The sequence below is a fragment of the Squalius cephalus genome (genome assembly GCF_949319135.1).
Source record: "Squalius cephalus genome assembly, chromosome: 24".
NCBI classification, from domain to species: domain Eukaryota; kingdom Metazoa; phylum Chordata; class Actinopteri; order Cypriniformes; family Leuciscidae; genus Squalius; species Squalius cephalus.
This window is the reverse complement of record NC_137145.1, coordinates 24147382-24164206: the sequence shown is the minus strand read 5'-3', so window position 1 is coordinate 24164206 and position 16825 is coordinate 24147382. Positions and strand designations below refer to the sequence as shown.

Below are 16825 nucleotides of genomic sequence, written 5' to 3'. Positions count from 1 at the left end.
TGCATATACTGTTGCATATACTGTGCATAAATTAAAAAATTTTACGAGTTTCAAAGGGTGTAAGTGACCACGGCGCGCCAGCGCCTCCATGTCATGATTATATTGTCTGCTATATTGCTTTTTATGTATTAAATCCAGGCAATTGGTTGATGAAAAATTTATTAAAATTAAGATACAATTTATACTAAACGAAATTCACTTTAAAGAAAAGCTTTCTTCAAAACAAAACTTATAAAAAACTTGAAACTAAATGTGTTTATTTAATGGCTAAAACACGTAGGCTACTACAGACTCTCTTTTTGTACAAATTGCAGCACATTCATTTAATTCTGAATTTTGCACATGTAAGTTGAAAGACATTTGTTTGTGCATAGTAAAACATATCTGTAACATTTAATGAAGTTCATAATTGTGCGTGCATTTATTAATTATTATCTTAATGAATAACGCGACAAGGAAGAAGCATGTAAACTGCGTTGTTTGTTTATTCAGAAATAATTGAGTGGATCGGAAAAGTAACAAAAGAGGACATTGAGGGCTGAGGCTGACTAACGTTACTATCATAATTTCTGTCATGGAAAGACTGCTTCATGTGGCCGGTGCCGGTGTCGGTGTCGGTGTCGTGCCAAAAAGTGATGGTCCGCCGGAAATTGATTGCCGTCCGCGGGAGCGCGCGCAGCGTGTTAAAGGGATAGTTCACTTTGAAATTAAATTTTGGTATGTTTTAGCTTACCTCAAGGGCATCCAAGATGTAGGTGTCTTTTTTTCCGCAGTAGTTTCAATTTTGATATTTTTAGGTCAAACCGTTCTTGTCTGTCAGTCCTATAATGCAGGTCTGTGGTCACTGTCTCAAAGAGCATGCACAGAGTCCAAATTAAAACAATTCCCCATCGTCCAAATTAAACAATTCCTCATCGAAGACACGAAACGAGCGGTTTGTGTGAGAAAACGAACAGTATTTATATCGTTTTTTAACTCTTGTACACGTCCACGTCCGCATCCTGGTGTGTGACGTGTGCGCAGACTGGTGCATAGATATATATACACTAGAATAGATTCCGCCTTGCCTACGGCATTCGTTCCAATGAACTGCCGTACCCAAGGCGACATCTAGTGTATATATATATATGCACGAGTCTGCGCACACGTCACACACCAGGATGCGCGAGCGCCCTCAGATCACTTGGACGTGGCTGTGTACAAGAGTTAAAAAACGATATAAATACTGTTCGTTTTCTCACACAAACCGCTCGTTTCGTGTCTTAGGCCATCAATGTGTACTTACGATGAGGAATTGTTTAATTTGGACGATGGGGAATTGTTTTAATTTGGACTCTGTGCATGCTCTTTGAGACAGTGACCACAGACCTGCATTATATGACTGACAGACAAGAACGGTTTGACCTAAAAATATCAAAATTGAAACTACTGCGGAAAAAAAGACACCTACATCTTGGATGCCCTTGAGGTAAGCTAAAACATACCAAAATGTAATTTCAAAGTGAACTATCCCTTTAAAGCCCTTAAAGCTGCATCGCCCAGTCTCTTTACGACTACAGCTGCTTTTATGTGGATCAAACAGACATAACGTGCAAATAAACATCCGCTCATGTCCGTGGTAATAGTGATTGAAGCCTAAAAGTGATTGTAGCCTCTACTTATTGAATGAAAGGTTATTTCTGCCCTGAAATGGCAGCAGAGATCACGACATTTGTATAATTGTAGTTATCGATACAAATTGACAGCACTGTTTGTTTTTTAATAAATAGTACTTTAATACAAAAAAAAATAAAAATGGTTACAGAGATTTAAAAGATGTTTTATTGCTGTTAGAAAGCACACAAACCTTGAACCCTGAGGAATGGAAATGACATGATCTGATGAGTTACAGCAAAATAAAGTCACATTAACACTCTACTTCCTTTATCTGGATGGTTTTATTATCATTTAACCTCATTTACACCTTGTTGCTCTTATAAGCCTCTGTTTTTACAGTTAATGATTAATGAGCTTCATTCATTTATTGTTGTAATGTATCTCATGTAATTTGTGTGACAGGTAAGTTTGTTGATGCTTCCAGACTGAAGAATGTAAGATATCTGCTCACTGCCCTTCATTAAACCATAACACTTATTATATATACTTCATGAGTGACTATCGCTGCATTGTTCACATGACTCATGGATCACGTGACAGTTCAGACATGACCCACATGCTTGCAGTAAGAATAAAACTGAAACAACCAGTATTACTAGTTATACTGCATCACAGAAAACCCTGATACCCCTTTTCACTATACTCTTTCCAGCAGCAAAAGAAAAAAATATTGCACAATTCATTTTTCTTCAATCATTCAGTATTAATATGATAATATCATTAGGCTAGTTTAAGATGCATGAGTAGATTTTAACCCATATTACACATTTTTGGCTGTTTACAATTAAATTACAAATTAAAGTCCTCATGTTACTTAACCTGAGATTGCAACTGGCAAAAGCATGATTGCTTTCTGTTGCAGACATTCAGAAGTACTGGTGTAGCAAGTGTACGCTCCAGTTGTAGACAGCTAACGCGGCGTTCACAAGTGGTAAACTAATATTCCCAGTATGCGCTAGTCATTTTACAGATCAGCATCGTACGGTCTTCCACTGTAGGATGTGTTGACAATCCCCCTGTCCCGGGGTTTGGCTCTGGGGAAGTCCAGGTCGTCGTCCAGTGACTTCTGCGAGTACGGTATGCTGCTTTCACTGGTGTAGCTTCTCGGGACGCTGACCCTGGGCAGAGGCGTTGGTCTGTCCGTTGGTCTGGTCGCTGCTCTGGTCGTTGGTCTGGTCGCTGGTCTTCCTGTGTTGGTTCCAGGCTTTTCTCCGCGGTTCCGTCCACCGCAGCAGGAGCAGATCCCGACAAACATCACCAAACCACCGAGGACCTCCATGATGCCTCCGATGTAGCCTAAAACGATGCAGTATCCCACACGAATGTCATCCGTTCTCAATGGGTCTCTCTTGACCGAGGTGGAGTTGAGGCCATTGAGAAGATGAGTGTACCAAGCAATGGGAATAATGGTCAGGACTCCGGAGCAGAAGATGAGGAGCCCGCCGATACTAGCCAGGATCCATCTCGGTCGGTCCCTCCAACATCTGACTCCAGGGGTCGCCACCGCTAGGCCAAGGAGGGTCACGATCAACGACGCGATCATCATTCCTTGAGCGATCGGAATGATCTGGTTGTTGAAGTACGTTTGGTCATTGGTGCGTTGGTTGCACTGTTGCGATCTAGACGTTGTGAAGGTATTGCAGATGTCCCAGATTCCTTGCTCCACCACCAGATCCACAGGTTGGTTAGCCAGGTTGTTGATGGTGCGCCAATTGGGTGCAACCGTGCTAGTCAGGTCCAGGATCCATCCGCAGGGGGCCAGGACCATGCCGAATATCAAGATCCCCGGAGTGCGCATGGTTGAGGGTTGAGCAGCCGTCCCCGTCTAAAGCGAGTCAAGTGTCTCTGGTGCTTAAGAAGAAACACACTGAAACCTGGAGGAGGAGGATCTGTGTGATTAGCATCTGAAGGGTGTGGTGTCGAATGCCTGGTTTAAACTCAGACAAAACTGGTTTTTACTGCATGCCATGTTTCAGCCAATACCTGGAATACCAGTATACAAGGGCTAGAGGATAAATAGGGTTGACTGGGGCAAGCTGTCACAGAGAAAAGCTGTTTACAGTGGTTATACCTGTGTAACTGAGGTTTCAGGTCAGAAGTTTATCTGCATAAACATTAGTCTGTGTTGGTTTCAATCAATCAGTTCAAAATGGCCTTAAAATATGTGTTTTGGTAATAGATGTTTCATATTTGTATCCTTACACTGTTACAAAGACCGCAAACTGCCCAACTAAAAGAAACACGATCACAATTATGGTGACCAAACATTTTTAATGAAATAGTTTTCATAGACATTGACACGTTGTTAAAAGTAATTTATTTTTCATTGGCTCAGGTTATAAAATATAGACGTGAATTACCCTAATTTGTTTAATTGGAGAATGAAAACATTTTTTCAGTGTATTCATATGCCTTCTCATTCTCGTTGTTTTACATGCTGTAACTTAATACAGTTAATTTATTAATTTATTTTGGCCAACTAACTTTTTAAAGTTTATGCATTAAATACATTTTGCCCAGATTTTCTGTTTCATGATGGGGTTTGTTTAATAACTGCTTTACAGTTGTTGTTGTTGTTGTTTTTCTTTTTTTGTCATGATAGGAGAAATTACTTTTAATATAAAATATATGCTTAATATAAAATATATGCTTATAAATAATGAAAATATTATGGAAGCCCATTTCTGTCACATAAGGAAAGAATTTTTTTTTTTTTTTCACAATTAAGTCATATTTATTAGATGGAAATTTTAAATTAAGACATATTAAGTTTAAATTGACTTAAAAGTCTAAATTACATTAAGTCATAATTTCAGCTATCTCATTTATTTATTTTTATTTATTTTTTTACTTATGAAGTATTTCATAATTTCAATTATGTTATTATTATGTTTATAATTTAATTATATAACAATTATTATGTTATATCATTTCTATGTAATGTCATAATGATGACTTCCATAAAATGTAATTTTAAATGTAATCACATTTAAAAATAGATTATTAATGGAAATGCAAGAAGAGGATACTATTTATTATTAGGACGCATGAAGTTGTACCCAATATTGTTTCAAATGAGCAATTTTTAGCTTCATCATTTATTATATTAATGGAGGTAAATGTATGAGCCACAGCTCTTGACAGTGTTCATCATCACCATAATAAAAATACAGAGAAATTAACAGCCTTCAACCATTTGCATTAAAATTGATGGATGGACATCAATTACAACATTACTGTGTAAAAAAAAAAAAAAAAAAAACTTCCACTAAGATATTTTACATGGTTATGTCTAGAGACATACACTTCTGTACCGTGTGCAGTGCAAATATTAGCTTACTTCAGAAGAATGTGTTTGCTTTTTGCAGTTGGTATAACTGCATAAACTTAAGAGGTTCCTGATAAGTTACTGTATTTACACATTAGAGCCCAGTGTGCTACAAAAAAGACAGTGAAGGTACTGCCAATAAAATTACAAGGGCTTTACATTATAAAGTGCAAAGTATAAAACCAAACTGATGGTGTTAGTGCTCTTCGATAACCTCAAACCCTCACTTCCATTAACATTTATAATGGTACCCTTGATTTCCGCCACAGTTGATATGACCTTACACTGATAACATCAATCATAATACAGGTGTTAAAACAGATGGTCACATGATGAAGTTAATAGTTCATAGTTAAAGGCCTTTTCACGTGCACACACACACAATGTTCAACGTGAACTAAAAACATAAAATGTAACAAAATATAACCGACAATAAAAATAAAATCTATTTAAACTTTAGGCCCCATACTTTTACTGTTTGCTTTGACTGTAAATTTTACAGTGACTACGTTTTTCTGGAAAGCCATTGCAAAATACAAGGCATTTTCTAAATCCATATAGGCCTATATATATATATTTTTTTTTTCACAATATTGTCATTCAAAAAATTAAATGAAACGTTCACATCCCTGCTGAAACACACACACACACACACACACACACACACAGCTAAAACCAGCCTAAGATAGTTGGCTGGCTAAGCTGGTGTTTAGCTGGTCCCCCAGGCTGGTTTTAGGGGTGTTTTGGACACTTGTTTAGCTGACCACTGACCAGGCTGGGAGACCAGCTAAAACCAGCTGTGTGTGTTGTTGTTTTTTATATTTATTTTTAGCAGGGACTGGAAAGACTGATTTGATCAATCTGTCTGATAAACTACGGACTTTTCACGCGGAAGTGATGGTAACAGTGCTGTTTGTCGTAAGGGTCTTGCGTTCACAAGGTGAAAAGTTTTGTATTTTACAAATCTGAGTCGTAAGGTCGTGCTTTAGTCGCCGTGTTCACTGGTCGACGGTCCTGTTGCGTCTTCGCTCGCGCGAGGTCCATCTCGGTTTGTTTGGAGTAGTACGGGACACTGCTCCCGCTGATCACACTGGGCACCGGGACTCTGCGCGTGTCTGTCCTCGGCTTCCGTCCGTCACAGCGCCGACACAACCCGATGGACATCACCAAACCCCCGAGCACCTCCATGCACCCGCCGATGAAGCCCAGCACCAGGCAGTATCCCACACGAATGTCGGTGGACGTGGAGAAGATGGAGGTCATGATGTGAGTGTACCACGCCACTGGGATGATGGTGAGGACCCCCGAGATGAAGATGAGGACACCTCCGACGCCCGCGATGGTCCAGTGCGGGGTTTCCCTCCAGCACCGGACTCCGGCCGACGCCACGCCGAAGGCGATGACATTGAGGATGAGTGACGCCAGCATCAATCCTCGCGCGATCTGGATGATCTGCGCGCTGAAGTACTGAGTGTCCGGCTGGTTGCACAGAATATCCCGGGATGATGAGAAAGTCTTGCAGATGTCCCATAATCCTTGCTGGAGGACCAGATCGATGGATTCTCCGGGGATGTTGTTGATCGTGCGCCAGCCTGGCGCCACTGTGCTGACCAGCTCCAGAATCCACCCGCAAGGCGCGAGCACCATCCCGAAAATAAAGATCCCAGGTGTTCTCATGACAGATTTGGCAGATCACACAGACAAAAAGTAGCCCCGCTGGAAATGAATTACTTTGTTTCGTGTGTTTAAAAAGTATAAGGGCTGTAGAAACTTCTGGTGGGAGGATCCCATAAAATCTGGCTATTGCTGAAAGTCACGTGACTGTCGGGCTCGTCAACATCAAAACTGCTCCAAGTTTCGGCACACCTGTAGGGCCACGCCCACTCGGCATTACGTCACATGCGATACGAAACATTGTAGGGGTGACTGGTGCTGATGTTGGTGGTCATTTCGAATAAATTATTTGTTAATAAAGTTATACATGTTACAGATAATTGGAATATGTTGTCAGTTTCTTAATTTCATAGTAGTCTATATTTTTTTCTACTAAACGTTTTGAATGAAACAAGACCCAGAGACCCAGATATCTAGTTCTGAATTATTAAATTCAACAAAAAAATGAAATGAAAGCAGAAAAAAATAAAGAAAAAGGAAAAACAACTTATAATTGTTATAATTATATATTTTTGTGTTATTTTTAGATCTCTATTATTTTACCTTTTTGTTTTTCTTTTAATCTTTCTAAATTTCAGTCATCTAAAAAATAAGTAAAACTTTGCTATTGTCAATCAGTGCTTGTCTTGTTTTCTGTCCGCTTCCCAGATATAGCAAATTGATTCTGAGCCGAATCAAGGTTGAATTACGGCCCACGATCGGCCCAAAAGCTGCTAGCCGAAAGTAAACCAGATCTGGAATCAACATTCAGCTTTTGGGTGCATTCTGCCCTTAATGTATGAGAAACTCTGTAACTTATAACTAACTAAAACCATCAAAAAACATTTTCATTACTCGAAATAAAATAAACACTAATTCTAGTAGTACCTAAATGACAAAACAACACTGCTCTGTAAAGAGTTCTTGCTGCTTAAAATGCATTAAGTTCTGCATTGTGACCATTCCTCAGTGTTGGCACATTGTATTGTGTACGTGGGAAGGTTGTTGCATCATTTTGCGTATGTTGAAACTCTCACAACCATGAAAGCATGTTTGAAATGTCACTCTGAAACTACAGCTGTTCCCAGAACAAGCGCCTCGATGACTCTGCTTTCTGTTTAGAGTCTTTGATTAAAAGGTATACATATTCTTTCCTCTTTCACCACATTAAACTACTAATGTGCTGACAGAATCAATGTTTTGGATGTACTGTACCCAAAATACCAACAGTTGGATCAACTTAAAAAAATTACTTCATTTGGTAACACCTAAAGAAATTAAGTTTTCTCAACTTAAATTATCACGTTTTTCACGATAACTTAATTTCTTAAGGTGTTACAATTGAAGTATTTTTTTTAAGTTGATCCAACTATTAACTTTTACAGTGAAGTTGGTTTGCTGCTCTTGGTTTGTTTAAGATTTATCTGGCCTAGTCCGGCGTTTAACTGATTAATCTGAAAGCAGTGGAAACCAACTGGCCAGCTTAGACCAGTTTCAACAGCTTTCTTATTCTGTTTTGTACTATTTCTGATATTACTGATGTTATCATGGCCATAATATTCCATGGCACACTTGTGAGTTGCAAAACAAAGTCAACATGCCCTTTGCTCCTACTGAGCTCCACACCTATGACTGTCTACACGTATTTTGACAGATCATCATGGAATGTGGTTAGGAATGAGGATAAACCTGACTAAGTCTCAGCATATGATGATAAAACAGCATGTTGTTTCCGCCTGTAGTCTTGCTATACAGAAGTTAGTTCGTGAAATCACCGCCAGGTGGCGCAAAGAGACGGTTTGCAACATTGCTCAGTAAGACTGAAATTGATAAAATAATGAAATAAATTACAGGTAATAATTGTAATATAGTATTATAACATTTGATCTTGGTTAATTATTTATCATAGGCTACGTCGTGCGCATGTTTCAGCGATTTGACTATTGTTAGTGAGATATTACAGTGTTGGCATTGCATGACGTGTGATTACATTTTACTGCCAGAATATTTTAGATTATTACACGAGGTGTGTATTATTCCATAAAATAGAATAAAGTGACAGAAAAGGTTGATTTTTAGGTGGAACAGGATATAGCCTATAACACGTGGATTTATTTACTTCAATATTGTGACCAAAGTGTGACCAAATTATTTAAAAATAAAATGTTTGAAACTACATTCAATAGCCTATCATTATCTTACAGTAAGCTTATTGGAGAAACAATAACTTCTTCGAAGGCACAATGGGGACAAGAAGTAGGCTATCCGTAATGGCGTGCAGTTGCATTTTATGTAAAAATACACCAATGTTTGTGGAATAATATATTAATTAAAAAGCTGAGCAATAATCACAGTGATTTTATTATTACATTCAGTAATGGATCTTAATATCCTGCGTCTTTAATATTTGAATGGTCATAATGTCATATTGAAACATCACATTAACATTAAAGAGTATAGGCTTTATGTCAAACATCAAGAACAAACAGGAAAACCGGTCTTCTCGCATCCGCTTGTCGGACACTGTAAAATAATGTTGCTGCCTTAAATCAAGTACAATCAACTTGGATGTTTAAGTCATTTCAACTTAAATTACATTAAACTGACTTTAAAAATAAGTTGAATCTTGTATAACTTACAAAAAAAGTTTAAAATTGCTTAACTTATTTTGATGAGTTAAAGCAATGTAATGTCATAACTTAAATCATTTTTAACAGTGACTTTTAAGGCTATAGCTGCTGCTATTGTGGTCTTCTATTGGTGGATCTCAAGTGAGTCATGACAGGTTATTGTCCCGCCCCCTCAGAGAAGAAAAGAGTTGAGAAGAGATGCTGCAAGAGGGAGAGGGGGAGTTATTTTGATTAAAGATTAGGAGGCACATGAATTAAAAAAAAATAAAAAAAAACAAAAAAAAAAAAAACATGGAAAACAGAGTGCATGGATAAACAATTTATAATAAACACTGTGGTATTCCATAATTTCATGGTGACTAAGTGCACAGAGGTCTCAATGAATCTATGATTTGCTTCGACCTAGTGTTGAGTTTTGGTCATTACACTTCTATGGTAGCCTATACGATGAATTGTTTATAATTCGTGCCATTAGCCTACACCGAATACAACACTCCGCTTTTTATCTGCCTAGAAACATTTGCCCGCCTGTTTTTTCGCTCATCTGACATGTCATTATTAGACCGGAGGCGTGCACGTGTCCCCTGCGCGCTCACGACAAACGCGCGTGAATTTCCCTCTTGTCACTCACATGTGTTACAGTGCGATAGAGAAACTGTTTAACAGACACTCGCTGCGTTAGAAACGAAAGAGGAAGGAAAATGAAGATGTACTTCTCAACGGTGGTGATATTAGCAGGTATGATTAAAATAGTTACTACTCACACATTAAACTGTTTACTCACTGTCATAAGTTATCAACAACATGCACGCATTAGTCAATAATTATTTTACGGACCTTCATTGCTTTTGTAATTAATTAGACTATATTTACATGTAAGCGACACGTGTAATGGAAATTGTATTATTATATATTAGGTTTAACAATTGTATATTAGGCTTAACATGCGCTAAATGACCCTTTGACGTCACTGTATGTGTAACGTTAGCTCATGTGTGTTTCTTTAGTTTTTATAAGCTGTAATAAAGGTAATGATTTGAATTTAAACGTAATGCGCAACTACTGGACATTAAAGGGAAAGTTCACCCAAAAATGAAAATTTTGTCATTACTTAGGCTACCCTCAAGTTGTTAAACCTGTGAGAGTTTCTTTCTTCTGTTGAACACAAAAGAAGATATTTTGAAGAATGTTGGCAATCTTTTCCGTTGTACTACAACAAGTAGCCTTTGACTTCCATAGTAGGGAAAAAATACTATGGAAGTGAATGCGTGTCATCAACTGTGGTTGCCAACATTCTTCAAAATATCTTTTGTGTTCAACAGGTTTGGAACAACTCTAGGGTGAGTAAATGATGACAGAATCACATTTTTGTGGAAATAATACCTTTAAAGCAACTCCACGTAAGTGTTTCTTGTTTAGAAGATGTAGTTTTGGTGCAAGAGGTGGTAAGTGTTGACAGTATGTATTTTGCGTAAGTTAATGTTGACTTTTTGTGCCTTTTTGGCTGTTTTTTGTGTGTGTTGTGGCATGAAGGTTGGATGATACTTGGAGGCAGCATAGCTGACACATCATCACCATCGACAGCGCCAGCAACAACTACAGCATCAGCAACTACAGCATCAGCAACTACAGCATCAACAACTCCAGCATCAACAACTCCAGCATCAACAACTCCAGCATCTCATTCATCGACGTTGACTTCTCCTTTCACAACATCTGCAGATGTCACGGCGAATCAGTCTTCCTCCACGGTCCTCAGTACAAATGAAACAACGACTAGTTTACCTGCGAATTCCACCTCGAGCACCACGAACGCCTCTACATCAGCTCAGACAACATCAAATACAACCTCTGGCTTTAATAATACTACCTCCTCAGGAGCCGAGCTCACCAGCGTAGTCAACAGTACGACAAACGCATCGACCACAGCCTCGAGTTTGGTGACTGGAACTCAAACAACATCCTCTTCAGAGAGTCCTACCTCACAGAAAACAAACACGACAGTGAATGTTACCAGTGTAATAACTACATCTACTACGGTAACTAAGCCTACAGCTAACCATGTGTCCTCTTCTACTGTAAATACTGGTGTACAATCACAACAATCTACTGTTGGACAAGAAAAGCAGCACCCAGAGGCCCTGAGCTCAGGTATGAGTGCATGCTTTTTGCAATTTGTGTAAATATTTCATTTTATTACAAATCATTTTAATACTGTGTTTCAGTTCCTGTTGACCAGTTTATCTAGTTGAAAGAACACAAAAGTTTTGTTTTATGACCTTCTGCTCCAGATCTTAAGTAGGTCAAGGGTGTATTTTCTTTCCTTATTAGACTTTATCTATAGTCTCCTATTTGGTTTTCATAAACCGGGTCAGTTCAGCTAAATTAAAATTTAAACTAATTTATTGAGGTTATCAACTAAAGTGACCCTAAAAGATGAGATTTTAGTATGAAATTTAAGAAAGTAAGATGACTTTCTCAAGATTTTTATTCCTTAAAAAAAATTGCGAAATGCTAAAATTCTTGGATAGCCTATTCCTCAAGGCATTCAAAAACAGGTTTGTGTTTTTAGCAACTGGATTGATTATTTTGTACACATTCAAACCACTGATTCCCAAACACTTTAAGAGTGTCCCAAGATAATATTTAAAACCGTAACTAAGTGATTGAACTTTTAACAGTTACCTAGCCTTTTCCCGTAAATGTTATATCATCCCTTACTCTTTTTATAGCATCTAATGTGTTGTTTGTACTTTATACTCAAACGGTGGCCTTTGGAAACTTCAGCCAGACTTAAAACTATCTGAATGTCATTGCACTGAACAAGTGTCAAACAAACAAAACAAGTGTCTTCTGCAAACAAATGCTACTAGAGCTTCTCTCAGAACTAACAATTTAGCTCAATGACTTTTAGCTGGTGTCGCAGTGATTTTGAGTGGATGTCTGAAGCCAGTTCTCCTCAAATTCACACATACTGTAACAGACGAACCACAGGTGTAGTCCAGCACAGGAACTATGGACATGATCCACTAATGTGTGACAACCACAAAGTGGAACAATACTTTGGCTTCATTTTGAACACTATGAGTTTTGTTCTGTAATTTCAAAGTCAAATGTCCAAAGTATCTAAATCCATTCCAGGGGACACTGTATGCAAAAAGAAAGAGTGTAAGAAAATGATGCAGTTTGATTTGTCTTTTTTCATTTTGTACACGATTTTGCTTGATATGAATTATAAATGATACAAACAATATAGTAATTATTCTTAATATGCTTAAAATAGGTTTCATGACTGACTATATATGATAAATGATTGAGGAAACTAAATATTTTCCTCATTCCTTTTAGGGAGTGTCGCTCTCATTGTAATTGGCTTCCTTGTCATTGTATTAATCTTACTTGGTGGGGCGTACTACTTCAAAATACGGTGAGTCAAGTGCCATTATTTGTTGATATCTTCCTTTATTTTTCTGCCAAAGCATTTTAGGGTGAATCCCACAGAGCTGGTCATTTTTATATATTAAAAAATATGCTGAAAAATAGAAATATATACATTTCTTGCATTATACTTAAATTGCTAAGTATTTATACATACATCATTGTAGTATTTATTGTAGTGAGTTTAATATTTGCTGATTGTAATTAAAAAATGATGAATGAGAAGGACAACATTTTGCATTACAGTAGTTATGAGGGAATGTGCATAAATTGCATGAAAATAAAAATAAAAAATCTAAAATATATGCTATTTCCTTCATGCAAAATATAACTTCATATTTTTGTCTTTAAACTTCGGGGTGAATATTAAGAGTTCAACCCTTTCATTTTAAATCAAGTAGTAGGCGATAAAGTAAATTCACATTTTATTTTCGCAATTATTGCTAAATGAATTGTCAGTGGCCTTTATGATTTGTTTGTGTGTTGCAGACGTTCTTCTTACGGACGTCTTTTGGAGGACACTGATCACAGCACTGTGGGGAATTTTCTCAACCCAATGTTTGATGGCTAAAAAGGGAAGTGTTCATGAGGAAACATTCATTTCTGAGAAATAACCTACACACATTTCTTTAGCAATGAATACGGTAGCAGCAGATTCTGTATTTTGGCCTCAACATTGCCACTTCAGTCTAAGTATAGATCATACGCTGACCAGAATCAGGAAGGTTTTAGAATGTACACTTTTAAATGCATAGTTCACCCAAAAATTAAAATTATGTCATAATTTACTCACCCTCAAGTTTTGAGGAAGATATTTTAAATAAAATGGGTAATTAAACAGTTGATGCACCCCATTGACTTTTTGTCATTAACTCATTGAGTTTTTTCCCGTACTGTGGAAGTCAATGGGGTCCATCAACTGTTTGGTCACCCATATTCTTTAAAATATCTTCCTTTGTGTTCAGCAGAAGAGAGAAATGCATACAGGTTTGGAACAACATGAGGGTGGGTAAAAGATGACAGAATTTTCATTTTTGGGTGAACTATCCCTTTTAAAAATGAAGGTTCCAAAAGGGGGTTGTCACAGAGCCAGAAGAGCCAGTTTTGGTTCCCCAGAGAAGCTTTCAGTGAACAGTTCTTAAGGGTTTGTTCACACTTGGCATGTTTGGTTGGATTAAAACGAAATCTGGTGTGATTGCTCTGTTAGTGCGGTTCAGTTGAATAAGTGTGAACGCTGCCATCTGAACCCTGGTGCCACCAAACAACCGGAAAAGATGGGTCTCGCTCCGCTTCCAAACGAACTCTGGTGCGGTTCAGATGAAATATGAACACAACACGGACCAAAGATATGTAAACAAACCAAAAACAGGACATGATGTCACAAGATGCGACCCTAAAAAGACAGAATGCTCAAGAGTACCTGTTTATTCTCATCATAGTGGTGATGTTGCCCATCACAGGCGTCAGAACCGCGTCTCCTCGCAGCAGATCTTGGTTTGTGTGACTGAGGGATTCCTGACGCTGTTTTTACTCCTTTACACATTTTATAAGCGCTTCACAAGTTCTCAGCTGCTCAAAATACCATCATGTGTTGCTGTGCACATACAACAAGCGCATTTATCACAGATCACAGCATTGTTTTTGATGTTCCGACGCGAAATATCAGGTTGAGAACGTATCCCTATGCATTTAGGTTCGGTGTTAAAATGCCAATATGAACGCTAAACAGACCAGAACTAAATGTTTTGGGTTTTTTTTTTTTTTGGGCCGGACCAAACAAACCAAGCGTGAACATCCTTAAAGCATGAAAATCCAAATCCATGAAAGAACATTAAAAAAATCTAAAGAACCTTTTTTCCACTATAAAGAACCTTCTGTGGAATGGAAAGTTTCCGTGAACGTTAAACGCTCTACATGGAACCATCAATACCAATAAGGAACCTTTATTTTTAATTGTGGCGAGACTTTCTGTAAGTATTACTATGAAGCCTGGAAATGGAAATTAAGTGATGTCCTAGAAATGTTTTTTTTTTTTATTTTTTTTTTTTTGTGAAATGTATCGTCTAATTGTACAGGGTATATTTTCTGACTAATTAGTTTGCTCTTATTATATGCACAAACTGTTCGTCTCATGATCCTATTTTTCAGTGTAAATAAACCACATTAATAACATTAGCTGTGATGTTTTTTAAATCCGAGCCTCGTATCTCAAACAGGCCACTTGTGTTCATTATCGGTCTCTGAGAGTGACCTTATCATGTAGAATAATTACAGCTCTGCCCTCAGCTGTGGCCTCCACTATTCATCTGAACACAGTCTCTGTTTTAACACCAAGAACGTTGTGCATTTCTGTAGCTTTAACAATAACAGATTCTTCCCCCTTGTCATTGTAATGGCAGGGATCTACGTTCAGCGTGCAATTAAGCATTTAAACAGTCAAGACTGTTATTAGAGACTTAAAAATAAGCCATCGAGCAGATGGAGGCACATTATCTGCTATTCTGGCCTGTTTGAGATTGGGTTCAGTAAGTAGTGCTGCATTTATTGTTTATTTTTTTGCATCCATGAATTTCTTTTTGAATGTTTAAAACCACTTTTGTTGTTTCCTCCCCTAGTTTTCTCACCTGTTTAACAGCAACCACTGTTTCCTGTTTTTTGCAAAAGCCCTAGTTTCTAGAATGGCACGAACCACAGCGGCAGTGTCTAAATCACTGGGTTTGAGCAGAAGCGACTGATTGTAAAACTGTCAATGTGTATGAGAAATGATCATATTAAACTTCATTAATATATATAAAGTTATATTTAATATGATAGATTTTTTTGCGTATGTCATGAATACTTTATTCTTTAACAGAATTTGTGTTTAAAATCAAATTATTTCATGTTATATACTTTTTTCTGTGATTAAAATTTCATGTCATGTGGTGCACTTTAAGTATTAGAGGCACAAGTCTGTTTTTGTTTTTGTTTTTTTGTTATCTAACATATATAATATCTAACATAAAAATGAATTTGGCATCAAGGTTTTAGACAAGCTATGTTCAGACAATGTCCTAAATGGTATGGAAAACAAAACAGTTCATATAAAATGTAGTTTGTCCTTATTACGTCCGCTAGGGGTAAGAAGACGCAATAAACTAAAGGGGAAAAAAAATACGACTAGCTTCCAGCAGGCCGTCAGATCAAATGAACCGAATAATGAATACCAAAGAAGGCAAAAAACATAAATTATAATATAAATTTATTATGAATCACAGAAGTAAATAACAATAAAGTAGGATTCGTTAACAAAAAATGAATAGAGAAATAAATCAATAGAGTGGTATTCTCGTCAGAGAGACCCAAGGCCCAAAATAACAAACAAAACCCAATCTAACGAAATTAAACAGCAACGTAATTAACCTAACACAAAGAAAAGAAACTACAATAAAGCGTACCTAACTACGCTTATCAAAAACATAGCATAAATAAGTCCAAGGCAGGTCTCTCCTACATTACCACATTCTAAATGTAACACACAACCGAAAGAAACACAAGAAAAGTATATTTTGATCTGGCGGCTGGCAGGAAGTCTGAGCCATTGCGACCAACCCGAAGCCGCAACAGGCTGCTTCTGTCAAGCGGAAGAGGACTTATAAGGACCGCCAGATGATCATCCAATTACCGCTGGCAGGCGGCAGCACTGTTTTCAAATCAGCAATGATCTGAAACTCAAAGTGAACATCAAAAAGCATACACAAATAGTATAAGGACACAAAGAAAAAATACACATAACGTAACAGTCCTCCTGAGGTTTCTGAAGATGATGCACCTGATTTCACAGACCATTTGTTGCGAGAAAGGATGAACTACTCCCTATTTTTTCCTAAGAAAATTGAGAGTTTCAGGTAGCATTTCTATGCTAAGACCATGCAGTTCATACCCTCTGAAATATGACTGTGACCTCGATTATCAGAAACCTGACCTCATTTTACTGGAGGATAAACAATCATTGTGCACTCTACAATCTAGCATTTTTAACATTATAAGACAAATCTCATTTGAACCTAATTTCCCCTTAATTTCAGCAATCTGTTGAGATGAGCAGAGTTTGCTCTCGTGCTGTTCTCATTCAGCTGTA

General features: G+C 37.5%; 3 protein-coding genes across 3 annotated transcripts; 1 reads left to right on the top strand and 2 right to left on the bottom strand.

Annotated features, from left to right (window-relative positions):
• Positions 1–1766: 1766 nt before the first annotated feature.
• cldn23.1 (claudin 23.1) lies at positions 1767–3547 on the bottom strand. The gene has a single exon (XM_079861908.1). The coding sequence runs from the start codon at positions 3452–3454 to the stop codon at positions 2621–2623; it is 834 nt and encodes a 277-aa protein (XP_079718034.1). The 5' UTR covers positions 3455–3547; the 3' UTR covers positions 1767–2620.
• Positions 3548–5844: 2297 nt separating this feature from the next.
• cldn23.2 (claudin 23.2) lies at positions 5845–6977 on the bottom strand. Its single transcript, XM_079861730.1, has one exon. It carries the CDS (start codon positions 6659–6661, stop codon positions 5942–5944), a length of 720 nt encoding a protein of 239 aa, XP_079717856.1. The 5' UTR covers positions 6662–6977; the 3' UTR covers positions 5845–5941.
• A 2915-nt stretch (positions 6978–9892) lies between these two features.
• parm1 (prostate androgen-regulated mucin-like protein 1) lies at positions 9893–14825 on the top strand. Its single transcript, XM_079860860.1, has 4 exons — positions 9893–10005; positions 10801–11418; positions 12616–12694; positions 13195–14825. The coding sequence occupies exons 1-4, from the start codon at positions 9969–9971 to the stop codon at positions 13274–13276; spliced, it is 816 nt and encodes a 271-aa protein (XP_079716986.1). The 5' UTR covers positions 9893–9968; the 3' UTR covers positions 13277–14825.
• The last annotated feature ends 2000 nt before the right edge of the window (positions 14826–16825 follow it).